Source organism: Diorhabda carinulata, chromosome 11 (assembly GCF_026250575.1).
Source record: "Diorhabda carinulata isolate Delta chromosome 11, icDioCari1.1, whole genome shotgun sequence".
NCBI lineage: Eukaryota > Metazoa > Arthropoda > Insecta > Coleoptera > Chrysomelidae > Diorhabda > Diorhabda carinulata.
Window position 1 is genome coordinate 8,976,181 of NC_079470.1, and position 13,886 is coordinate 8,990,066.

Genomic DNA, 13,886 nt, shown 5'->3' on the forward strand with positions numbered 1-13,886 from the left:
TACAAATCGCTCTCTTTCAAACGATATTGCAAAAAAATTTTTCGACACACCATCGTGTTATCCTGTTTTATATTTATTACTACTTTTATCGCAAACAATCGATATGTGAGTTTTATTACAGTAGTTATATAACAAAAATGTTCTGATGCGACAGTAAAATTTATTTGATTTGAAAATATAACAGAATTTTATTAAAAAATCATGAATCATCCAGTTTTCAACATTTTATAAGATGTAAAATAATAGAAAAGTTTTGACAACTTTATTTTGTTTGAATCAATACACAAACATCTCTTCGAATTCCGTAACCAATTTCATTTTTTTGTATTTATTTGTTTTTTCCAGTTGGTTATTTCGAAACAAATACATAACGAAATTGCTTTTTCGCATCACTTATTGTTCAACACACTATATCAACTAATTTTATTTTTGTCCTATTCTTTTCGTGTCTTTATTAATTAAAAAAAAACTTTATGGATTCTGTGAATTATTTCAGTTAATTGTTTCCTTAGCAAGAGATAATTTAATGATAAAACTTCAGGATACAATAAAACTAAAAATCTTTTTGATGCTTATTTCAATTCAATTTTTAATATCGATATCTTATCTAGAATCGACAGTAACTGAAGATATTTTCTATAAGAAGAAAATTTCATATTCCATTGGCATAATGGTGGAAAATTAACGACAATTCTTCACAGTTTACATTACTAGACTAAAGTATCTTGATCGTAACCTAAAAATTGTTTTATTACTTTGTGCTAATTAAAATGAAATCAAAATATTGTCTATAAAGCCAGTTTCACAAGAGACCGATAGTCACTGGTGTATGTCGACTACAACTCTTGTTTTCACATGTTTGCGTATGGTCAGTCATCAACATGTCGTTGAGAGACGAAGATTAAAACCAAATTTAAAAGATGATTTTCAAGAGAATATCGACGCAAATTTTTTATGTATTTTCAAATGTCTATGGCTTAATTTGATGAGCTATACGAGATCTGGCTATTGAACAACGAGACTGGTTATAAAAAACAGTTTTATTATAAAAATTATTCTACATTCGAATGCTCCCCTTCAATATACTCTCCTCCCCTTGCCACGCACCTTTCCATACGTTTTTTCCTTTGATCGAAGCAGTGCTGGAACTCTTCTTTGGTGAATGCCTTCAGGAGCTCTGCCGTTTTTTGCTTTATCGCTTCCATCGACTCAAATCGAGTCCCTTTCAAAACAGAATTTATCTTCGGAAACAAAAAGAAAGTCGGGTAAAATCCACGAGCTGTTCTTCCACAACTCGGGCCGTTTTTTACAAACTCGTTCTCGCAGTGTTGCAAAAACTGACAAATTATGAGTCTGGTTGGCCGTCTGACCCTTTGGAACCCATAAAGTCATCACGATACCGCTAATATCGAAAAAAACGATCAACATTGCCTTGAATTTTGATTTGCTCTCTCGGCCCTCACTAAAGCGCTTACACCACTCAAAAACACGCGCACGAGATGGAGAATTGTCCTCATACGCCTCTTGCAACAATTTATAGCACTAAGTCGGAGCTTTTTTTCAATTTAACGAGAAATTTGAGATTGATACGCTGCTCCTATTTTTCGTCATACATGCTTTTTGGCACGAGAAAAAAACACGTTCGTTTCAAACCGCTACTGCACAAATACTATAACAGTGACGGAAACGTGTTTTTGGACGTGCGTAGACAAGATATCTAGATACCCAACGCACTACTCGTTATTTAATAGCCAGACCTCGTATTGTACTATGTCAAAGCTTCAGTCAAAGGAAAGATTAAATTTTTAGTTTTTGAAACTACATCCAACATTGAGTATCTGTTTTATTTACCAAATACCTTCCAGCTTAATGAATGGTGAAACGCTCTATTAGGCTTGAAACAATGGTCGCGACGAATCATTATTCTTTGTGAAACTGGCCTAACGCACAATATTATCGATATTTATACAAAAATTAATGAAAAACTGCAATAATTTAAGTAATGAACCATTCTAGTTAAAAAATAACATAGAAGCATCTTTCAACGTAAAATATGTTTCATATCTACGCCACTTTTAACTGGGTTAATATTCAGGACAATGGATTTTGAATTTTTAAATAAAGACGCCAAAAATAACTAATAAATCAAATTTTACTGCAGCATTCTTTACAGTTCATTTGATGAGCAAATAACTTTGACGTTAAAGAAGTTAGATTACACCATATTTAAAAAAAAAAGGTGAACGATTACGACGAAAAGATATTTGCTAATGAACGTGTACATAAGAATTAGAATAAATATAATTATTGGAAAATATTACTTACTTATATTGCGTAGTTCAATTTTGTGAATTATTTCGAAATAAAATTGAAAATCTGTTAATATATAAAAACATTAGAATTGAAGCAATCAAAATACCCATGATATCAATTATTATCTATTCCTCTATTTAGCTTTCCTTTTTTTTTTTTTTTCAAAAATCATTTTGGCACTTTTCGGTACTTCAACAATTGAAATACGTAGCAAATGTGTAAGTTACATTGTGTCGTGCCACGTAACTCTTTGTTTCTGATCACTTAAGTTTTATTATATTGTTTAATACCACCTCAGCTCGAAGGACCAGGAAGTGTATTTATAGGTGATAGTAAATAGTTCAGAATATTATGCAAGCAGATAAAACATTTTACCTCAATAATTAACAAAGAAAATAAAAGTCTGAATGGCGAGAATTTTATGTAAGTTATGGATTTATAGATTAAATCATATCTCAAATAAGTTTAGAATGGTGAAAAAGTCTTTATTATTGTTGGCTTGATGTTATTATCGACCCTATTTTAATTGCAGTATCATAACCAACGCACAATTCCTCGTGATAGATACATATATAACCGACTGTTCTACAGAAATCCACTATAACTCCATACATAAGCTGCTATAACCCTTCGGCTTGTTGGAAAACTATCGAAAAATTTCAAGAATACTTTTCCGACATATTTGTTCAATCGTATATCAGGCAATTACCCATGTATCTATTGATTACTAATATCAAATTCAAAAAATTTTAATTCTCATTAATGGGATGTCATAGTTCCACATCAACTTAGTACATCCGCGTATCCGTTTGTATTGAAATTCTAATTTGCAATTACATTAAATTTTATAGCCACTGCATGTACTAGCTAAAAAATACTCTTGATATAAGCACTTTCTTCTTTTTTCTAACGACAAAATTAATATATAATTCTTATTTCTTTTTTCTCAATATTTGAATAAAACTTTTGAGTGTTTCACTAAAAGAGCACAAACTATGATTAAAATAGCCATGAATCATAAAAAACATTACTTATGATTTCATTTCTAGTTTGTTTATCACAATAGTAGATAGGTTACCTAAAATTATGAAAATCCTTGTAATAAAAAAAGTAAAACTATAAGATAAAGATACGGTTTGCATCCAATGAATACTTCTTGACGTCAATTTTGCCGTCTATAATGGAAATTTTATGATAATTTTGGGAATTATTTCTCGTAGATATCATTTTGTGAATGCTGGAACTAAAGATATAAATTGTTTTGCAGATGAACTCAATATTTTAGTGTTTACACTCAATAAAAATATGATTTTGAGTTTCAGAAATATGGTTTTGTTTTGTTTTTACTTTAATTTCATTTTTTTAGTTTATTCTTTATCATTCACAAAAATGTTTTCCGTTATTCGTCAATTTAACTTCACGTTTTCTTTTATTTAGATTTTTAAATTTGTTTAACCATTCTTATTTCTTTTTTTTTTTCATTTTATTTCTGTTTAATTTTTTCGAAAAGAACCCCCCAAAAAAATTAAAAAAAAAATAGAGTCTTCATTTTCAATTTAGTTACAATTCATCTACATTTTTTTATTTCATATTATTATTTTTTTTGTTGAAGGTGTTTATTTTAATTTTATTTTGATTTTAATAACATTTTTTTAATTTTCAATTATTATTTTTTTTTGTTTTTTTTAGATTTTCACATCAAAATTAAATATATAGAATTCATTATCAGTTCAGTTTCTTTTCAATCCAAAATCACAATCAACGATTTATATTACATATTTGTATTATTTCACTGATTTTTTTTAAATATTTTGTGTTTTATCACTTTTATAATCACGTTTGTTTCTGTGTTTAGAGTTTTTGTGTGTTTTTTTCTATAAGAACCCCCTCATAAAAAAATTAAAAAAAAAATAATGTTCTAGTTTAGCTTATTTTTTCACATACAATAGTATTTGAAATGAAATAAGTTATAATAAATCTAGAAATTTAATGCCATGAGGGTTATTTTGTTTTTTCTTGCGTTTTTTTTATTTCTGTCTATTAATATGTGTGCATTTAGTTTATAACTTTAGTTTTAAGATTAGTTTTAAGTTGGTATTCGTGTGCCTTCTCATTATAATATTTTCATCGGGTTAGTACATGTTTCCATCTACCAATAGTACTAAATAATATATCATAGTTAGCAATAGAAATAAATGGGATATATTTTCTATAGATAATACTTTTATATGATTTATATACAGAATATCTACAGAATTGTATCTCTTTTTACCATAAAAATTTCAATGAATTATAGAAAAACATAAAAATCCCTTCAAAAATTCGGATTCAAACATTTTGAAAATTTTCTCCAAAAATGTTTTCATTTTAATTGATTTCGCATTACAATTTCTTTTGTAGCATTCCATTTTACTGTAAAATTGCCGGACGTAATTTTCTGAAAAATCAGAGATTCCCGGAAAACGGGTATTGATTTTCCGGAAAATGAATCCAGATGCTAATTAAATTTTTCCACATGTGACCAGCGTACTACAAATTCTTTTAAAATAATATAATACAAAACGTTCGGCTTTTTTTTATATACTTCTGATAAATTTCATTTTTATAATGAGTTTATTTGAAACTATAAAAAATAAAAAATAAGTGTGAAAGTGTTTCAGCTTCAATAAAATTATGTGTTTTCAAAATATAATTCCTTTCAAAATTTTTGATAATTACCAATCACACCAAAACTCACTAAAAGTTCCTACTTCCATATTTTCGAAATAATTCTATAGCTTCAGTCCAATAACATTCCGTAATTTCCAACAGTACCAGTTTTTTTCAACTACAAAGTACCTTCGGGTAGATTATTTCACTTCTGATATTTGTATATTTATTTCTCCAAATTGTAATCCTCAAGTATCATTACTCAATGATGTGTACCTTAAGCATTTACTTCTTCCTTCAGATTCATAATGTTTTAATTAAACATCACTTATATACGAGGTTTGGCTATTAAATAACTGGACTTGTTACGAAAAAGGGTTTTATTATATTTCTGTTGATCGAAATAGTGCTGGTAGTCTTCTTTAGTGATTGCCTTTAGGAGCTCTACCGTTTTTTGCTCTACCGCTTCCATCGACTCCCAAATCGAGTACCTTTCAAATCAGATTTTATCTTCGGAAACAAAAACAGTCGCACGGTGCCAGATCTGGTGAGTACGGCGGGTGTTCGAGCACTGATATGCGCTGGTTGGCCAAATACTGCTTCACAGATAGCGCGTTTTGGGCAGGTACATTGTCCTAGTGCAAAATCGGGCCATTTTTCACGAAATCTTTCTGGCAGTGTTGACAAAACTAACAAATAGTAAGTTTGGTTGACAGTCTAACCCTCTCGAACCCATTCACTCAAAAACACGTGCACGAGATAGAGAATTGTCCTCATAGGCCTCTTGCAACAATTTATAGGACTCAGTAGGATTTTTTTTCAATTTAACGAGCAATTTGAGATTGATAGTTGCTCCTGTTTTTCGTCACACACATGGTTTTCGGCACGAGAAATAAACACGTACGTTTCAAATATAATAATAGTGACGGAAACGTGTTTTGGGACGTGCATAGACAAGATATCTAGATACCCAAAGCATTACTCGTTATTTACCCCACCCGTCTAGGGCACCCTCTAGGTTTACAGTCTCGTTATTTAATGACCACACCTCGTATTCTGACCAAAAACCAAAAATTCGTATCATCTTATCCCTGTACTGGTAAGAATTTTGTTACTTCTAAGGATATTTCATATTAAATCATTTTTATATTTGTTGGAACAATACAGAAGGTTAAGCTCGTCGTTTTTATTAGTGCATAGGATATTAATTTTCTTTTCTTGTCTCCTACCCTGATACACTTCATTTGTAATTCCATCATCATTCCGTTCTCTACTCCATCAATGATGAGAGCTTATCAATCTCTCTAATTATATCGTCATTTTTTTATTTCTTTTATAGGAATGGTTAAATTTTCAAATTAACCTTTTCATCATTATGTATTTATATGATGTGTTAAGAAATTGATTTTGTGGACAAAAAAGTTTTGTAAAATATCTTTCTCATTTTTGGATGTTTTCTCCTAATACTTTTTCTTATGTTTTTTTGTTGACCCTGTTCTTTCAAGTTTTATAATCACCACATGTTATAACACTGGTTCTTTTTCACTTGGGAGAAAATCTTATATTCTTATTTGAGCCAAAGCTTTATATTTGATTTGGTATGCAGAGAATATATTATATATAATGACAATGACTAATATAAGTAATGTAACGTTTTTTGTATTTATTTACACACTATATATTATTTATAATAATTCACTTATAAAATCACTTTACTAATTCTTTCTATTCACTACATCTATTTATTTAAAATTAAAGTAACTGCGCTTACACAACTTATATATCCTAAATAGAATTCTACAAACATATTCTGGAACAAAAAAACACATCAAATAAATGAATAGACTTATTTAAAACAAAAACTGTAAATAAATCGCCTGCTACACTAAAATGTTCTTAAAGGAAACATCAAAGGCGCGTCCGCTATTTATAAAAAGTAGATGAATTTAAAAATTCCATTATAGCTAGACAGGGCCGGTCTAAGGACCCATTTCGCGAACTTATAATAATTCAAATTCATTATTTTTAGTCATTAAATTATATATTTCTCAAAGGTAAATATTTTAATAGAGCTACAATGAAAACTTTGGCAGTTTCAATTAACATAAATCTTAAAAATAAGAAATTAAACTATAAAAAACTTTATTTCTTGCAATAAAAAACTTAATTGTGTTGCATACTATGATATTTTGAATTAAGTTTATTATTATTGGTTAATATGAAAAATGTACAAATCGCATTTTTTTGTTTTATATACTTTTCTATAACGTAAGAACCACTTGATGAGTACAACTTCCTATAATCCACAATAGTTTACCTACAAACACGAATTCCAGGTTAAGAAATATTCAAATTATGAAACTGTATAATAATAATTGGTTCTTACATTACTGTTATTTGAATAATAGCAAATTTTGTTTCATACTGTTTATACAATTTTATAATCATCTTGATAATACTTCAACATTATTTTAAAAGTTTTATCACTAATAATAAACAATGTTTTTATATATAATAGTAGTTAAGAGGTTGTAATTGAACTTACATATCTTAGATATTGAATAAAAAGTATGTTAAAACCGTTAAATATATACTTTGAAAATTTACTTGTAATTCAAACTATCAATCTAAAATAAATGAAATTTTTAAATTTACACCACAACGAATAGCTTAAGAATACCTAAGCAGTATGAAATAAAATGAAAGTATTCATTGGAATTTTTCTCCTTCTTTTATTAAATAATTCGCGTTTGTAGTTTCTTTTCAATGTATGCTTTTTTTTCTCTTCAACTGCTCTTTCCGACTTTTCCAATAATTTTTGTTAAGTTTATTTTTTTGTTAATTTGTTTAATTTTTCCGTTCTGTAAATAATATTGTACATATTGAGGTGTGTCAATAAATATTATTGAAATAAGACTGACTTTTGATTTTATCATTTCCAACAATAAAGCAATCAAAATTATATTTGCGAAAAAATATAACACACCCAGTAACTAACCACTACATAAGCACTATCCATTCCTAAACATCGACAAACTGAAAAAAATTGAGCATATAAAACTCATACATGAAATACAAAAATAATAAAAACTGATAATAAATTAAAACAATATCAAGTTTACCATAATTACAATCTGCGGAAAAAGGACTTAGGAACAATTATTTATGCAAAAAAAGCTCAAAACTCTCCAATATTTGCAAGAATAACTGCTTATAACAATGTTTTTAAGGCAGAAATAGAGGGAAGTGAAAAACCTGTGTATAGGAAACTGAAGAAACTATTGAGAAATGAAATGAAATAATAAAAAACACTTACATTATTTATTTGTATTCTATTATGATTATTGTTATCTGTTTAGAGGTCAGAAATAAATGTTCAAAAAAAATAATACAAGAGCTATGCATAATGAATAAAAAGAAATTAGTTTCTACTTAATGAAACTATTAGAAATGATCACCTAGATAAAATGTGTAGCCTGAAGGAAGCTGATATTATTGCCCTTATCATATATCCATCGTTTTATGCACTAATATGAACATTTAGGTATAAAGAATTTAATAAGTCTGCGTATATTTAATGAGAACCTGGCTTCTCATTAAAAAAAAAAGTTTATTCATGTGGTTTTAAAACCTTAATTCGACTTTCGCATAAATATGTATTTTTTATATCAATTGTAAAAGTATGTTCATCGTATATATACCAACCACTTATGCATATTAATGTGGATTAAATCAGAAGTAAAGCTTGGTTTATGCAGCCAAAATTAAACATTACCATTAAACTAACAAGTTAAATTACTAGTTAAAAGACACTGAAATGCTACTTGTAATTTATACAGATAATTAACAGTAAATTTAAATTAAAATTAAATGAAGAGTTCATCAATTTTGTGAGGTTATAAGCACAGAATACGTTAGGTTAACCTATATTGGTGGTATTGTTTTGTTTACAACATCCTTGTTCTTCGGTTATGGAAATATACTTCGCGTTATTGCGCCGATTTCAGTCGTGGTGTTTTAATTTTAAGACTGATATCAAAAAAAAAAAGGAAAAGCAATGACTGAAAGTCAGTAATGTTCTTTAGACGATGTCCACGATTCCACATTTGTATGACAAAAAGGATCCATACAAGGAATTTCATAAACCAAGCTTGAGTAATCAATAATAAATAATATAAGTATCAGCTGTAAGTACACCACATTGAGTCAAATTTGAAGTCGATACCGATGTCACAAATATTCCTTCCTTACCGAAATAATGTCTTTGTTTGCTTAAAAACGATGTTTCTTTAACATATAAATGAATTAGATATCGGCCATATGTATACTATCCTTTATACTAAAACACATTTCTGAAATCATCTTCGAAATCCAAAAGTTCATTATCAACTATAGCCAATGGTTTCGAAATTCCCTCAATTTAGAAAAAGTTCACATTGAAACTCTAACTTTATAAATACAGATAATAATTAAAACACCGTTTAACCATTTACAATTTGGAACTATCATCATTAATCCAGTAATAAATACGTAAGGTAATTGAGATAATGATGATAATTTACAGAAATTATTTATTTTTTGACTCATTGGTATTTTAAATTCAGCAATCATAGTACCATCTATACGCCAAATGCTAAAATGCTATCAGCCAATTAATTATAGCATTCCTATATATTTCACAGTAACATACTATATTGATAATGAGAACAATACTGATTAAATTATTATTCTAAGAATTGAGCATTTATAAATGATAAAAATTTATTATAACATGTCTCAATCTGAATTATTTATTAAATGTTCGCAAATAATTGCCTGACTAAAACACTTTCATAATTTTCTTCAATACTGAATTTCTAACCATCTATCGACCGTTTAAGTAAATAAAGCATGATGATTAATCTCGTTGCATAGATACGCAAAATTTTATGTTAATCATAGTATATAAGTGTATAATTGTAATTTGATATGCAAAAAATGAATGAATAAATGATGAATTCTGCCTTAGTTTATTTTAAACCATACATATTTCTAAACTAATAAGTTGGGAAGTTCCGTAAAACTCCAGGAGCTGCAGCGGAGCAAATAAATCGTGTTATTTGAACTTTTTCAAACAGCAAATATCGAAGTAATTTGTGATATATAAACAAAGATATAAAAAAACCAAGAAACAATTTTGAAAAAACCTTAAAGAGCGACCCTAATACATATTTCGCAGTGTACCTATAGAAAATGACTAAAGTAGATTCTAATTTCACTGGAATTTCAACTGATATATACATATAGACTGACACGTACATAAGGATAAATAATCAGGCCATTCTGTTTAATCACACCTTATAAGGAAAATGAAAACATTCATCGCTTTTACCATATGCGATAACTATTGCTCAACGGAGATCAAAATAAACAGATTCCATTACTGATCCAAAATGGATTTTTTTAGTCTAAAAGTGGTTAAGAATAGTTTTCGAAGTAATAATTTGAAAATTCTTGATCTGTCAACAGCAACATTAAAAGAATATTAATTAAATATTTTAAAATCAACTATTGCACTATCCTCATTAAACAGCTGGACAAAATGTGGAAGTGGCTACACTGACAATGATACGGATTATTTAATAAATAACAATAGCAAGAAATTTCACCATAATTGTTCAATACTTATCTTTAAATTGAAAATTAATAATTGCTAATGACAATTATTCTCAAATTTATTAAGTCGTTAGTCAGTATAGTTATCAATTATACTGTCTTCTAATTTGTACCTTGGAAATTGGATACTACATAAGGGTATAAGTGATCAAACAATCATTAAATTAAAAGAATTATTGTTTATTTTCACAACTTAGTACAATGAAATTTGATCGAATAAAAACTTTCTTCAATATAACCTTATATGCTCATATTATTAAAGAATATATGGCTGACAATCATATCGTAATATTTAAGATTGCAGTAAAATATACACCCCACAAAAATTATCGCATCACTGGTATTTTAGGATATTTTCAATACTTAATTTTAGTTTTTTGGGACAATCTGTATTTGTATCAACTTAATAGATATTTCTGGTTTATATCATAGGCAAAAAAATATCACAATTTCTTACAAATTTTTTTGGAAGCAAAAATGCTCAAGTAAATCATTTCTGTCTTGGAGAATACATTGAGATCGAGATCTTTCTAAGCAAATTGTTTTATTGTATAGTGAAAATTTAAATTTATTTTGTTAATAATGGATGTGCCTCTACGTTTAACAAGACATGTGACGAATGAAGAAGCCGCTAGAATCATCGCGCTCATACAAGATGGCCGCAGTCAAAGATACGTCGCCGGGGTAATTGGAGTTCAACAAAGCACCATATCCAGAGTTGCTATTCGCTACCAAGAAACAGGGCAGCTAACCAGAAGACCCGGACAATACCGCGGAAGGGTAACTTCCGTAGTAGATGATCATTATTTGAGGTTAACGGCGTTAAGAATTAGGCATACCACCGCTCGAAGGTTGCAAACAGATGTTGGCTGCTTGTAATGTTCGAATAAGCCTACAAACAGTTTGGAATAGGCTGAGAGAAGCATGTATACGAGCCAGAGTGCCAGCTAGAGGTCCACGTCTTACCAGAGAGCATCGAGTAGCAAGATTGGAATTGGCTGGTTTTAGTTTAAGCACCGTTCATTGTTTTATATGGATGTTTTGTACAATTTTATTGATATTTTCTGTGTTTTGGTAAATCAAACTTTTTGTCCTCTGTAGATTAAACTGATATAAAATAAATATTGCAAAAGGCGTTCTATTGGTGTTTTAATTCGTAATAATAATAAAATTCGAAAAAGAGGCGACACATTTAAAATATTTAAAAAATAATGAGTGATGTGGGATGTGTATTTATACTTCCAAAAAATTATGAAATATAATAATTCTGTATAGTCGATGAATATACACAGCTGAAAAGCAGTGCTGGCAACATGCGGGTTTCTCAATACTTTTACTTTCAACAATTTGATGTCAATGTTTTTACAACAATTAACAACTATACAGTCCTGCAACGTTGGAACTGACTCACCTGGGTGTTTTTTAGCTTTTATTTAATTACTATTTTTAAGTTAGGAGTTACAATATATAAACCATAAAACACAATTACAAAAAGTGTTCTGATTATTTGAATAAACTAATAACCACTTTATTGGTAAGTTGATAATTATATTTTTCCGTTGTAGGGCGTTGACCATTCAAAATAAATTTTTGTCATCAATCATCTAATTAGTAAATATTGCAATTAGTACTATCGTTAAAAGTGACCAGTCATCTTTCAATTATTGTGTAAAAGTAGATTTTCTAACCTTAAACTATTATCAAATCTTATTCTAAGAGTTGAAATTCTAAATTATCTTGTAAATTCTAAGTGTAGTTCTAAATTCTCAAGTATATATTAATATTTCTTTTTACAGAAAAATGTCTTCGCGAAAAACAGTAAGTCGTCGTGGAACTAGCAAAAAACGTGCTCAAAGAGCAACATCCAATGTATTTGCTATGTTTGATCAGGCACAAATTGCTGAATTCAAGGAAGCTTTTAATATGATTGATCAAAATCATGATGGCTTTGTTGATAAAGAGGATTTACATGATATGTTGGCTTCTTTAGGTAATTGTTTGTTGTACAAATATGATCACAATATAACACTCCAAAATTCTCAATTTGTTATTAAATTATTTAACAACTGTTTATTTTATTGTTTATATTTATTTCTCAGGCAAAAATCCTACCGATGATTATCTTGATGGTATGATGAATGAAGCTCCAGGTCCAATTAACTTCACAATGTTTCTGACACTATTTGGAGAACGTCTACAAGGTACTGATCCAGAAGACGTAATCAAAAATGCTTTTGGCTGTTTCGACGAAGACAATAATGGTGTAATAAATGAAGAACGTCTTAGAGAACTCTTAACTTCAATGGGAGATAGATTCACAGATGATGAAGTTGATGAAATGTATAGAGAAGCTCCAATTAAGAATGGTTTGTTTGATTATGTTGAATTCACACGTATATTGAAACATGGTGCCAAAGATAAGGATGAGCAGTAAAAATATAATCAATCGATTGAAAATTCCTAAATATATAGGATGTATTTATAAGTTATGTATATTCTACATCCTGTTACTTCTTTCAATTTTTGTTGCATTTAGTGTTGAATTTCAATTTTTTGTCATAGGAGATGCGCTTCATAAAATTAAACTCAATTTGACTGAAATTAAGTATTTTTATTAATCTGTATTTGCTTATTTGTACATTAGATGACAATTTATGGGATCTGTATATCACTATTATGGCTATATTTACTTAATATACAAATAAATTTGATTTTTTTATATATTTTTTCTGAACTATTTTCAGTGGCATTTTATTTATTTCAGGAATTTGTTGTATATTAAATATAAAGTTTTGTATGTTTTTATTTAATTCATTAAATACACTATAACATTTTCCAATTTATTTAATACACAGAGTGACTCATGTAAGAACTTACACAGCAGAGGCATATAGGGAAGCTCAAAATATAAAGAATACAGGAAAGTCACATCAATACCAACTTGCATCTCTGAAGAGTTATAGAGCCTTAAAATGGGGTTCAAAATGTCGAATATTTTAATTTCATAATACAGTGCAACTTCAATATAACAAATCGGAAGGGAATAATTAAATATCTGTTATATCGAGTAATTTGTTAAATTCAGGTTTGTTACGTTGATGTTAGGTTATCTGAAATTTATCATAAAGAGGTGAAAAAATAGTTTCATTCACCTGAACACCATGTACTGTCTTTGTTAGAGCGAACAACTACTAATAATTTATCAAATAACTGTATGTATTTTCTAGTTAAAAACAGTTAGATAAGTGACTAGATCCCAAATTTTGTGC

The 13,886-nt window shown here is 28.6% G+C and overlaps 1 protein-coding gene across 1 annotated transcript; it reads left to right on the forward strand.

Annotated features, from left to right (window-relative positions):
• The first annotated feature begins 11,943 nt into the window (after nucleotides 1–11,943).
• Nucleotides 11,944–13,451, forward strand: LOC130899521 (myosin regulatory light chain sqh). The gene is made up of 3 exons (XM_057809518.1): nucleotides 11,944–12,151; nucleotides 12,414–12,607; nucleotides 12,717–13,451. Exons 2-3 carry the CDS (start codon nucleotides 12,418–12,420, stop codon nucleotides 13,049–13,051), a joined length of 525 nt encoding a protein of 174 aa, XP_057665501.1. The 5' UTR covers nucleotides 11,944–12,151; nucleotides 12,414–12,417; the 3' UTR covers nucleotides 13,052–13,451.
• The last annotated feature ends 435 nt before the right edge of the window (nucleotides 13,452–13,886 follow it).